The sequence below is a fragment of the Hesperophylax consimilis genome, chromosome 5, assembly GCF_061612785.1.
Source record: "Hesperophylax consimilis isolate HC1 chromosome 5, BYU_Hcon_1.0, whole genome shotgun sequence".
Taxonomy (NCBI): Eukaryota; Metazoa; Arthropoda; class Insecta; order Trichoptera; family Limnephilidae; genus Hesperophylax; species Hesperophylax consimilis.
In genome coordinates, this window is record NC_142840.1 from 34,104,514 (window position 1) to 34,118,537 (window position 14,024).

The window sequence follows — 14,024 nt, forward strand, 5'->3', positions numbered from 1 at the left end:
GTTTCACGAATCTGACACTTGCTCTAATTTTTGTTCGGGGAGTTAAAAACCATAAATTGTTTGAATGTGTTTAAGATGAGAAATGATTGTGATTTGAATGAAGTAAGCCTGAGGTGGTGTGGGGGAGAAGTGGCATTGGTGGCAAGGTGGTAGAAGCGCCTCCACGGTGCCGGCTCTGAAGTCGAGGCCGACTGAATGCAGGAAGGGCGTTTAATTTAACAGTTTGCCAGTTTCAGAAATTACTTTTGCAACTCTCCCAGAAAAAGCGCCGGCGGAATAAACACAACAAAAACATAAAACATGACATTTTTTCATTTATATTGTAATTGCAAAAGGCTACAAGTTAGAATAAGTAAAAAGGAAACGATAATGGCTTATAACGCCGCTACGCGTTTGGCGGGGAAAGGTGACTCTGGTCTTTACATCTTCAAATTAGTTTTAAATAAAGAATATTCTTGATTCCGGGACAAGGAGGGTGAATATTTGATAATTTCAAAACATGTTTTTTTCAGTTGGCTGTCACTTTGACCTCTCCGGGCTTGTTTGACGAAAAGTACGAATAACTTTAGTGGAATTAACAAATGTTTTGTAGAACTTTTCTTTGAATTTAAATATTAATACGTTCTGACAAAATTTTGGTTCGTAGAATCATAATAACGCTGATATTCGTTTAAATTACACACCTTTTTTTGTAAACCACACGTATCCTTTAGCTTCCTTTTCTTTATTTGAGTTTTTAATTGTAATTTATACTTCCTTATTATTAACTCCAAACAGAAGGCTCTGAAGGAAATAATTTCCCTGAGGACCTATATCATCTTTCAAGATGATGTGTGGAGGGTCTTTACGAGGAGAAAAACAAGTGTACATATGTAGGAAGGAGGAAACACAGAAGCCGACAAATCGTTCCTCAGCCGATTTGTCGAACTAAAAAATGAGTCGCAGAAACGATCCGTTCTCATGTGACAAATGTCAACTGTGCAGATGTTGGGCACGTATTTGGTGTGTTTTTAAACCATGCGTCGATGCCAAAGTGATGAGTGACTCTTCAATTGAAAAACCTGTGGAACAAGAACACATACACAACATCGTTCCCACGGCTGTGCCTTAAGACTGCAGAATCTATCAGGAAACGGACTGCCCGTTTTTGTATTAAAGGGTTTTTTCAAGTAATTTGTGGCTTCAGACCAAAGAAGGCTGCCAAACAGTGAAGCGCCCTTGCACAGGATCAGCACTACGGAGAACCAATTCAACTGTGTCGTGCTCTTTAAGTATTGTGAATTATATAGGCTGTAGATTTAAAAAAACGTATGTTTTAGTTATTGGAAAATAATAGATACTAATTGAGTGCAGATGGCTCATCCTTTGGAAAGGATTTTATTTCAGCTATTAAATTTTGACGATCGTCACTCGACGAGGCTATTTTTATGAAATTTTCTTTTATCTTAATCCATCCACGAGGGAAAATGCGTTCACCTAAAATTGTTATTAAGAAAACCTTAAAAATACATATATTATTTAAACTAAAATACATAGGAACTTCATAATCATTGTCCTTATGGTTAAAACTTGTTATTGTCATGTTCCTCATTCTTTTCCATGGACGCATGAATAAAGGATTCGCAGCTCCAGGATTTCTACTTAATCATCCAGCGGTAGATTGGTATTTTCGTTTTTCAAAAGAACCATATTATATTAAAACGTTATCTGTATTCAAAACAGCCTGAAGATTTCTTATGGCTAACAAGGGCGATGAAAACATGTCTGTTTTAGAACAAGGTTTTCTCCCAACAAGACAAAATAATTTTAATTTTAATTCATAAAATTTATAATCACGCAGCTTTATTAATTTACAAACAAAGGATATTAAAATTGCGTTCCAAAATATATGTCGAGAAATTATATTGGCTAAAACCAGATGGAGCTACAAACAGTAATTAAAACAATAATACGTGGTATAGAAATTTAAATAAATTTCACGCACAATTTTTTTTTGCAAATGCCATGGTGTCTACCAATTAAAAGAATTTTTAAATCAGAAATTAAGTAATGAAATTGCAATTTCAATATTATTCTTGTGATTGATAAAAAATACGGAATAACAGAAAAATGTTATAAAATTATGCATCAGTTAAAACAGGCTTGTCCTAGTGAAATTAAAAATTCTAATTATTATTTTTTTGGTAAACTAATGTTTAAGATAAGATTTTTTATGCATAGCACAAAGGGTAACAATCATTTTATAAGCAATAATTATTAGCCTGAAAAACTCATCCACATTGAAAAATCTCCTGATAAAAGATACATGACGCCAACGGGACTTGAACCCGTGTCATTTCGATTTCCGGTCGAGAGCTATGAGCTATGACCACTGAGCTAGGGCCTCTTATCTCTTATTCGCGAAATAATTCAATATATACTAGTGTTTCATTCAACAATTACTGCTTTTATATGTTTTCACCTGAAACAACCAACTTTATTTTATATGAGAAAGGCATTGTAAGTGCTAACTCTCTCATTAGATGGCGTCGAGACAAATTGTCTACATTTTTTGGTGAAGATACTAGAATTTGTCAAATATTAACTATTTATTTTTTGGTAAACTAATGTTTCAGACAAGATTTTTTATGCAAAGCACAAAGGGTAACAATTATTTTATAAGCAATAATTATTAGCCTGAAACACTCATCCACATTGAATAATCTCCTGATAAAAGATACATGACGCCAACGGGACTTGAACCCGTGTCCTTTCGATTTCCGGTCGACAGCTCTGACCACTGAGCTATGGCGGCTTATCGCTAATCCGCGAAATAATTCAATATATACTAGTGTTTCATTCAACAATTACTGCTTATTACATTTTTTCACCTGAAACAACCAACTTTAATTTATATGAGAAAGGCATTGTAAGTGCTAACTCTCTCACTAGATGGCGTCGAGACAAATTGTCTACATTTTTTGGTGAAGATGCAAGATATTTGGTGAAGATCAAGTCCCGTTGGCGTCATGTATCTTTTATCAGGAGATTTTTCAATGTGGATTAGTGTTTCAGGCTAATAATTATTGCTTATAAAATAATTGTTAAAAATTCTAACCTAAAAAAAGATACAATGTAAAGAATCGATAAATAAATAAATCATTTTATCAATGAAACCTAAGTAACTCCCGATGACTGTAACATTCACTTCAATGTCAATTGAATAAAATATTACGTTTCGATAATTTTTTGCAAATTTTTTTGCGATTACCATTTTCCATTTCCTTCATGCACAAGCATGACTTAAAAAATTTGGCAACCTTTAATTGAATTTTATGTAATACGATATTGTGAATTTTGTATTTTTCTAATAATATATACTCCTTCCCAAAAAGTTATTTTATCCTATCATTGGAATTACTTCCGTTTAGTCTTTAACTATTACTCAATCATTTGTGGTATATCTGATTAAAAGGGCTGAATAATTGTGAAAAATTCGTGAGATAACCTTGCTAAACATCCATATTGTGACGTTTATTGTTTCTAAAAAATAAAATATACATTTTTGAATTTTTCCATCATTGGTTTAAATGTTGGTACGCTTTCCAGGCACATTAAGCTTTTTCATATAGAAGCCAACAGAACTAATGCAGCAAATAACTCACCAATTACTCGCGCGATCACAACATATACCCACCACGAAAAATTACTTCACTTAAAAAAACTTATTTATCAGTTTTTAAGCGTGATATAATTTATTTTAAAACTATGTACATTTAATTTTTCATTAAACTTTTATTAGTGTAATTTATGTTCCGTGTTTATTTTACTTGATTTCAAAAATTCTCTTTATTTCTCCACACACTTTCTTCTTTTTTTATTATTATTGATTATAGTGCGCCCTACTGTCGAATTTGGCAGCCATTTCTGGTCCGGAGCCCCTAAATACCTGAAAAAAACCCTTGACAGTTTGATAGATTCCCCAATCTTAACAAACGGACTGCAATTTTTAGAGCACAGGCGTCAGGTAGGTATGCTGTCCTTGTTCTATCGGTATTACAATGGAAGATGCTCTGAGGAACTAGCGTCATTGATCCCTTCGGCACCGGTGCGTAGTCGGGATACACGCCAAACGCGCGCCTAACATTTGTACACGGTTGACATTTTTTGTCACATGAGAACGGGTCGCTTCTACGATTTGTTCTTAAGTTCAACAGCTCGGCTGTGGAACGAACTGCCGGCCTCTGTGTTTCCTCCCTCCTACAACATGGGACTCTTCAAGACCCATGTTCACTCCTTCCTCTCCACAAAAAGACCCTCCACACAGCATCCCCAAAGATGACATAAGCCCGAGGGAAATTATTTTCTTCAGGGCCTCTTGTGTGGAGTTAATATAAAAAAACATTATTATGTATTCATTAGTTGAGATTAAAAATCGTTCTCATCCCTGGCAAAATACATAACTAATATATTATGTGAACATACGTAAAAGGTACTTTAACCATGAATAAAGTTATATACCTTATCACTTGTACCATAATGTACTGTCTAAATAAATAAACGAAAGTCATTCGTGTCCTAGTAAATTTTGATTATTACAAGATTAACAATTAAGATGCTGTAGATAATTGAGCTAAGTGCTTAGATCATCCTGATATCTATGCGGAATCAATGCGTGACCACTGATCTGGGTCATTGCACTCAGAAGATCTTCTCTTGTGCGATTAGGTACATAGGCGATTGAGAGTTTATCACACTAAACTCTCGTCACCGGTTTTTCTCTAGAATCAATATTTGTAAACATTTTTTCAGTAATATTCGCAGCCTAGAAAGTTGTAGAAAACGTAGGAAATAAAAAAAACGTTTGATCAAAAATTCTAAGCTACTTCCACGTAAGAGATATCGGTTTTTAACCATGGCTGTTTCCAACAGCATGTGTCCAAGATAATTTTGAGGTTACTAATTTCCAACTTACCAATGCTGATACCTTTGGGAATATTTACTAGGTTAATTAACTGCCTCGCAGGAAATTTAGATATTTTTCACATTTCCTTCAATGGCTGTAAGCAAAAGTGTCTTATAAATAATCTTTAATCTACCATTTAACAAATACAAAAGATTATTACTAAGACAATTTAGTTCTTTATAATAAATATGCACTGTATTAATGTATAATTTTATTTATTCATATGTATAAGCCCCTAAAGAGGAAGTTTATAAAATAATAAATAGTAAATAGTGATAATTTTTAAAATATTCGTTCATGTAACTTTTGTTTTCTTTCATTATCTATGTTAACATTTTTTTAATAGCTTTTGAAATGAATTGGAAGTTTGTACTGTTAAAATAAATAATTAAAAAAATTGTTACAAATTCTGTATTCACATACGAACATTTAAAAGGAGGCATCTTGGGGAAACATTATTAATTGATATTAGCGGTCGCACCGCACTACGCAAGCAAACAAGTGAAACTTTGTGCTAAACTCACCGGAAACTTGAAGAAGCAACTGCAGCAAAACAGCGGAAACGCCAGCCAAAACTTTCAGATACATGACGGCGGTGCTGGGCCGAGGCGCCGCGACGCCCTGCCTCTGCCACTCTCTCTACAAGCTGCACTCGCACTCTGCACTCTGCACTCTTCACCGCTACTTCACGCTCAGCTCAGGTCTCTTAGTCCTCTCTCAGCTTGTGCTTCCTCGTTTGACTGCACTGCCTTGTTTCTATTCTCCTTGCGCACATTATGTCAGGATGGGCCTAGCCTAGCGGACGTTTGCCTGCCGGGGGCGCACCAGTCGCTGCTCCAGGCCCAGGGGACTCGGGACTCCTTCGATGGCGGAACTACACCTGTTCGACCGTCTTTTCATTGCCGAATAGTGCTTTTGCAGATTTTTCGTCACGTTTATCAGCAATAATAACTGTTTTTACACTTATTTTATTAAGTTTATTTTTTAATAATCTTTAAATAAATGCATTGTATAAATTGTCGTAATTTTTATTTTTTATTATTAGTCTTTCAAAACACAGTTACGATTAAAATGCGATTATTGTAGTAAAATGTTGTGACTAAAAAAGTATATTTATCTTAAATTTAAATTATTTAACGAAAATAAATCACTTGGTATACACCACTGCTTAATCAAAAAAATCGACGTGTTTTGAAACCAATGGTTTCTTCTCCGGAATAATCGTATAAATACGTCTATAATTATTATATCTGCCAAAGAAACCATTGGTTTTGAAACATGTCGATTATCTTGATTATATTGTGGTGTATGCAAAATGATCAATTTTCATTAAATTAAAATCATGTCTCAAGTTAATTTGCGATTATTAACGAAGAAAAAGTATTATATTTATAAAAAAAACAACACGTAGATAAAATTATTAAAATTTAATTTCATAAAACAATTTATAAACCACCCCGTCAACCCATTAACGATGGATAATTTTATAGACTTTCTGGGACCGGTTAAACGATTGAAATGTTTATAAATTTAAATTTAATTTATAATTTAATTTATTTTTAAATTTCTACAATAGAAAAATATTTATTTATAATCTATGACTAGGAGATGTATACAACATACTAATTTGATCTTATTATTTTAATTGCTCTGTGCTATTGCGTGCGGTCCGTATTATGCAAGAAAGATGAACATTTATAATAAATGGGTTATATTGTGCAACCTCGCATGGTTTTCGGTTTGAATTTCGAACGTCGATTTGTGTATTATTATATATTATTTGTATTATATAACATAATATTTGTATATTATTTGTAAATTATTATATATTATTTATATATTTGATACTATTGAAAAGAAAATGATAAAAAGACACCAAAAATTAAAATGGGACAAAAGAGATTTTGTAGTAGTTTAAAAATCATTTGGTTGTTAAAAGTCATCCACTTATCAATTTTGGACTACGGTGAAAATCCCAATAAATGTTTTCACAACGTGTACTGTGTGTACAAGTGTAGATGTACATAGCTATAACTCCCACAGCAGCATGTATCGTGGGCAGGCATTAAACATTTCGGCGTATCACGAATATTAATAAAAGTTGACAAATTGATATTGGCTTCGATACAGGAACAGGGTGCTCTGCCCGGCGCCGCTTGCTTTTCGATTAATCATTATTTTTTCAGCCTTTTGGTATAAAAACAATAATTATTGTATCCAAATGTTTTCGATGGCGTAAAAGCGAAGATTGGTCAGCGAGGGATTTAAATTTTTTTTATGGAAATGGAAAGTGTCTTTCTCTAGAGGCATATTTTGTATACCCTTATCGAATGTTTTTGATTACTTTACAATTATTATTGTGACGATAAGTCAAACCAAGGTTTATGTTGGTTTGGTATGATTTTAAAATTCATATAATTTCATACGAAATGTTAAATTAAAATAAAATAAACCAATGTCCATGCTGTAAGTTTTCTTACGTAATACAAAACTATTCAAAAAAAATTGGGATACCGCGAATGTCAAATATGTCAATTATTATGTATTGACGAGCATGACCGATATTCAGTTATATCAAATTGCAATTAGTTCAGGCATATCGCAATACATTGTATTACTGTTCCGTGTAATTATTCCTGGTTACAAATCAGGCCATGTACTGTACATAATAATTGTACTTACCATGTTGTGATTATTTATGCTTCTCAGTCGAGCTAAACGCTGAAATAATTTATAAATGAAAACGTTATTTTTATAGCTTGTCACAGCCGATAAATCGTCTGCAATTTTGTGATTAACAATTTTGTCCACATACCTTGCCTCGGTTTTAATTAAATATTTTCTGATTGCTTTTAATACAAACGTATTTTCATATCAAAAGCAATCATTACAAAAAGATAAATTATTGGTATTTTTTTAAATCCAGCGTCGCTTTAAAAGAATATCCACAATTTAAAATATTCACTTATTTTTTTAGCTAAAATTGCCATAAATTCAATAAAATGCACAGAAATATACAGACAATAAAATTATATGTTTCAAAATAGGCAATTAACAGCTAAAGGATTACATTTATATTCATTGCAAATATAATTTTTATTTTTACAGGTATGAAGGTAAAACTTCTTTTTCATTCACACGAAAAAAATGTTAGTAGATTCTGTTAATATATTATTTGTTAAGCGTTATTAATCGTTTTAAATTAATTAAATAAATTAAATTAGTTTGAAATTTAATGTTTTGCAGTAAAATATCTCAGAATTGAAATTGAAACATTTTATAGATAATGTTAACTTGTATCGGATTTAACTAAAAACAAAACATAATTTAAGTCGTTTTAAGAATTGAAAACGAAAATATTCTCGTTTTCGAAAACAAACCCTTAGTGGTTTTATCATGAGATCGCTCCAAAATTTTATAATTTAGAATGTTTGTGCAATAAAGTATTAAGTTGTGGTAACCATGTAAACCATGTGGTAATCATGTAAACCATGTAACTATTTAAATAGTAAACAGAGGAAAGGTTTACAGATACATTTAAATCACAGCATTGATTTAATTTCATTAAAAGTATCTGAGATTCCCTTACTTTCCGTTGAAGTTGCCAAGAGTCTTAGAAACTAGCTCCAGACGACCAATTATAACGACTACATTGCATCTTTTATATCGACTGTGAAAAGGCAGAATGGATCGCCCTCTCGTTTTGCAAAATAATTATGGCCAATTGAATTCTTCGCTATAAAACATGCACGATAGAATTCCTGAAATTAGCCTACGTAGCCGCAAATAAAGCTCACAACAAGGGAAGAGTTTGACAGCGCAAACAACAATTATAAATTTTTGCTGTAAATAATTAGCATATTTTTACAATCATAAACTTAGTCATCATTTTTTGTCTCTTGGATGAATAATAGCCATGCTTTTCCATGAATTTCTTGTATACATTTTTGAAATGTAATTAAACAAGGGTATAATTTTTATCATATTATTTTGTATTCACTTATTGTATTAATTGTTTTTCTCACGATATGATTTGAGATTTTCACGGCAAAAGTATTATAGTGCTTTATTGCCGTTTTGCGCTACCTCCTTCTTCAACCAACGTTTCGGACAGCATTACAGAGTCCATCATCAGCCACATCTCACACGTCAGTGATACATCTGTCCTAATGATGGACACTGTAATGCTGTCCAAACGTTGGGAAAGTAGGAGGTAGCGTAACATGGCATTATACCCCAAAAATAAATTACTATCATTGAATTTTCTCACACTCTAGTCAAAAATTCTCGATAGTAAAACATACATCTTATAAAACGGGCAATTTTCCTGGAAACTTTTGAAATACCCTTGTAAAAGTTTATTTTATTTTTAAGCAATCACAGCAAGGGTTAACCGGGAGAAAACAAAATCCAACTGAGCTGTGAAAAAGTTATCATTGTTTCAGAAAAGGAAAACAATTCATAAAATTTAGGGGGTTTGTGTATCGAATGAGATGAAACCATTTATAGTATGCAACCGGCCGGTAGTTAGGTAGGTAGATTGGTAAATTTGATGAAATTGCACTTCCGTGTACTGTCCGGTTGCAGATTCGTCCCGGTCAATTATTCAGGCCGTGACGTCACTCCCTGGACAATTATTTTTACATTATCTATTCTCATGTCCCTACTGCTATTCTGTACACCCCTTAATATGATATGAATCATTTTAATTTTGGACACTTATTCATAGTTATAGTGAAAATAAAATATTTAAAAGAAGAACGTATTTGTTAACCTCGGCAATTAGAACGATGAATAAGTATGTTAATTTACAATATGCAAAAAAAATAAGAATAGAACAATTATTGACAGTTTGCTAGTTTTTAGGATTCTTCAAATTACCATGTATTCACTTCATGTCCCTAAAGACTTAAAAAAATGTGAACTGTAATATTAGTTTTTAAAATCTCGTGATGTTTCAAATGTCTAAATTTTGCATGATACCTATATTCAATTGATTTAATTAATAACACATCTAGTTTATAATTGCAGAAATGAATATGCAAATAAATAAAAAAAAATAGATTGTTTGACAGTTTTTAACTCCTCAAGCGTTTGAGGGTAATATATAACCGGGCGTGCAAATTTTTTTTTTTTTTTTCTATCATGCGGAAATATTTATTTTTTGACGTTAGAAAGAAAAATAATAATTTTTTCTAGTTTACCTCAAATATTTACACTGGAATCCATAGATAAAATCTAAAAAAATACCCAAAATGAATAATTCATATTTCGCGCCGCTATCGAAACAATCGGTTTAACTTTAAAAATTATTTCTTATTTTTTTTATATGAACAATAAAAGTAAAGGTACAGTTTTTTTTTAAATTTTGTCAAACAAAACGAAATTTTTTTAGAAATACCAAGTTATCTCAATTTTTCTATGATTGGAGTAAAAATTTGGTTAGCGTATTTGAAAACATTTTTCATATTTGATATTAAAATTTATTATTTAGAAATATTAAAGTTTATTTTAAATGCATACACCGAAAAGTTAATTTTTACTTGTTTCCAAAACAGCATCTAGGGTTTAGATACTTCGAATAACCATGCATTTATAAAAAATATGAAGTTATATATATTTTTTTAATTTATTAATAAACATTTATACTGAAGTAGCATACCATTTTTTTAGTGGTCATTATATCTCCCTAGGATAAAGGATTAAAAAATTATCCTTAAAAATAAAATACTCCAGTTCGGCTTCAAAAAGCTCTGAAGGTATTTCATCAAATATTCCAAAGCATTTTTATTGCCTTAATTATGCGGTCACTTAAAGAGGTCCCTTTATATCTTGATCCTTCAATTTACAAAACTCTTCAAATCGGAGAAATCTCCTCTTATTACAAGCTTTTTGAAAAGATTACCTCCAGCCCTTATCACAACGGATCCATCTCCTTTCATGGTATAAGGGTCGCGGTTATCGTTCGTCGTATTATTATTTATTAATTACAATATTTAAAATTTCAAAAATATTATAATAAGAATTAAGCTTTATTAAAAAAAACTTCATTGGGACAGTAAACAAACCAAAACACACAGTAAAAATTATGTAAAGGAAGTATTAAAAAACGTTACAAATTTTTGGATTGAAATTAGAGATGTGAGAATGATTTTTAAACTAAAATTTTGAATTTTTGGGTTCAGATTTGTCTAACAAAATAACTTTTTTTAATGTATGAAATAATTTTATTTACACCTGATGCTATAAATTTAAACGTCTTTCACTTTAGATGCAATAGAAAACTAGACATACAAATAATGCCTTCATGTATAAATATTATCATGACATCATCTAGCGCCGGTTGCGAAGTATTTCTCGAGCGAGTTGTACAGCGAGCGAAGAGTTCCAGAGCGCCCGACCCGACCGTCCAACAGCATGTGTTCGCGATACTGAGGGCAAAGCCAAGCTTAGTCCGACATTCAACCGTCTACGCCTGTACATGTCTACGCCGTAGCAGGCTACGACCTCCACTCCAGAATAATCTAAATATCCTCGAACGCACCCATGAAACTAAGCTCTACGTCCAACCGCATAAAGGTTAGTTCAGCTTCTTTTCTATTGTTGGTTTGATTGTCGCTGCAGTCTAGAGTAGACTTGCATTTGGTATCTGAAAGTTTATGTCTGGAGCGAGGGAGCGAGAAGCGGATAGAGCCTTCGGGTGGGGGTAGATGTTTGATACGCCCGCTGCGGGGCTCGGGGGAAGGAGGGGAGGAGCGGATAACTTTTGGCGGTGGAAAGAGTCAAGAGGCGCGAACTCTCAGGTGACTTTTGGCGCTAAGGAATGCAAGTTCATGGAGATGTTTAAACAAAATAGGTTATACTCATTTGTTTTTTATGTGATAATATTGAAACGTGTTCTATTATTAATTGTTATTTGTCTTTAAATTTTAATCAAAGATAACATTACTAACATTATGCAGTTTCGAAGGCTGCCTTAATCGATTTATTCTATGTTGTATAAACCTGCCAATTTTTGTTCACTCTTTCATTTCCTTAAAAAACCCTTTCAATGCAGCCTCAAAGATTGCATTGGACAGGAGGTTTCCCACAGGTTCTACTGTGTAAAGTTGATATTAAATTAGTTGATGGGCACCAGTGTACCTTTAAAGCTTTTATTTTGTGTACCGCACAAGACTCCCAACTGCTCCCAACAGTCTGTAGCCCGTGAGGCAATGGCATTCCTAATTGGGGTACGTTATGAGGCTGAAGGTAGAAGTAGGGGGGAGGGATGCGATGGGGTAGAGGAAGATGAATTAGTACCTAGCTTTTCATATCTGATCACTAAACACGACTAAAGCCATTTCGAGCAAAGAATGGTGGTCTTAAACTAGGGCGATACTGAAAGTATCTTCTACTCTGGAACGTGCCGCAAATGAACAGATGTTATTTTAAAGCAATAAATCGTGACATAACACAATTTCATCAAATAAAATTTACTTGCGCCAGCCGGAATACGGGCCCGCGACCTTCGGATTGCTTGTCGAGAGCCGTACCCCTCGACCACGGAGGCTGTCGAAAAAATCCTAACTATTCAGAAAAGAAATCTAAAAATAAGTTTTATGTGTAGGTACAGGTTCCTGAATATGTAAAATACCAATTACAGCAATTTGGAAAATCTTAAATTTTGACTCATGAATAATTAATTTCTTAATCGCGAAATAAAACCGGCTAAGGATACAAGTATAAAGTAAGAGCGATTTGCGTTCGTAAGATGTGTTACAATCTGCAATACAGTTGAGTTACGAAACGGAGCTAACAAGGGCGAACGTTAAGATTGAAGTTACCTTTGCTGCATAACATTAATGTTTTGGCTTGTCGAGGAGCACTAGTGTCTGCTGCAGTACAGCCCTGAAGAGGTTAGCGAGTTGGAGACCGAAACATCATTAGCAAAACTTTCGGGAATTGCAATTAAATAGTCTGAGCCTTAATATCTAGGTCAAACATTTCCACTGTGGAGATTGCCAGTTGGAATAATTGTGTTTAGCTAGAAAGGTAAGTAGGCAACGCGAACTGCAAGATTCTGACGAACGCTAGCGGTTTTAACTAGTGCTTCAACAAATTACATTTTGATTCAATTGTACCGTTACGTACGTGTCAAAGCATAGAGATATTTAAAAAATATGTATGTTTTGTCTATTCTTATTGCAATAGATAAGAGATTTAGAATCCTCGATGTGTTCGTTTGGTTAGACCATTCAAATTGTAGCCTCATTGCAGTGAATTTAACTCAGTAATCACCGCACTGTGTAAAAAATACAGTATTTTACATTGAGTTGGTTGGTAATTAGTGGGTACCAGTGGTATTAGAGGTTCAAAAGATTGAGCCAACCTGAAAATACAGTCATTAGAAGCAAACTTTTCGGATTATGTTTCAAAACAACAAAATGTTGCGGGCGCGATATGATTGAACAATCCCATAAAATTTGCTACTTATGCAATAGTATTGGAAATCTTCATAAAAATATTATTTTTTTGAATTAAATACTGAATTGATTTAAATATTTATGCATAAAATCTTAATTTTTCCCCGTTTTAACTTATTCGCTTTATGTTTTGCAAATTATAATACAATTTTTATTTTGAGTCATTGAGAATAACTATATTTTATAACGTGTTCTTAATAAACTGTTCTCGAGGTACACTTAAGTAATTTTCTAACGATTCCGAAAATATGTTATTTACTCCTAATTCGCATTTTCTTTCACTGGGGTATTTTTATACAATTTGTGACTGCCAGGTCAAGTAAGAAAAAATATATATAAGGAACGTGAATAGCCTATTAGCCTAGTGAGCAATTAATTCTGAGTTTTGTGGCAACTTATTAATAAGCGTTTGTGAAATTACTTTCTGATAATTAACATACATGAAGGCAACTTATTTGAAGTTTGGAAATCCGCCATGTTTTATATTTATTACACTCGGTTTAGATTTAAGTGTTATTTTCAATAAATTGGAAATTATTTTCACTGCTTAAGAGTACGTATCTTTACCGTAGTTCCAGATAACATTAAGTATTTATTGTATCGTCATCGTAAAA

The 14,024-nt window shown here is 32.8% G+C and overlaps 1 protein-coding gene across 1 annotated transcript in view; it reads right to left on the reverse strand.

The window, feature by feature from the left end:
• The window catches only part of CARPB (Carbonic anhydrase-related protein B), a 335,706-nt gene extending 324,347 nt beyond the window's left edge, over positions 1-11,359 (reverse strand). The window contains exons 1-2 of the mRNA XM_089632140.1: positions 11,240-11,359; positions 5,470-5,937 (exon numbers count right to left, since the gene is read on the reverse strand). Of these exons, the coding sequence (XP_089488266.1) occupies positions 5,470-5,533 (64 nt within the window). The 5' untranslated portion in view covers positions 5,534-5,937; positions 11,240-11,359. The remainder of the gene's footprint in view (positions 1-5,469; positions 5,938-11,239) is intronic.
• Between the last annotated feature and the right edge of the window lie 2,665 nt (positions 11,360-14,024).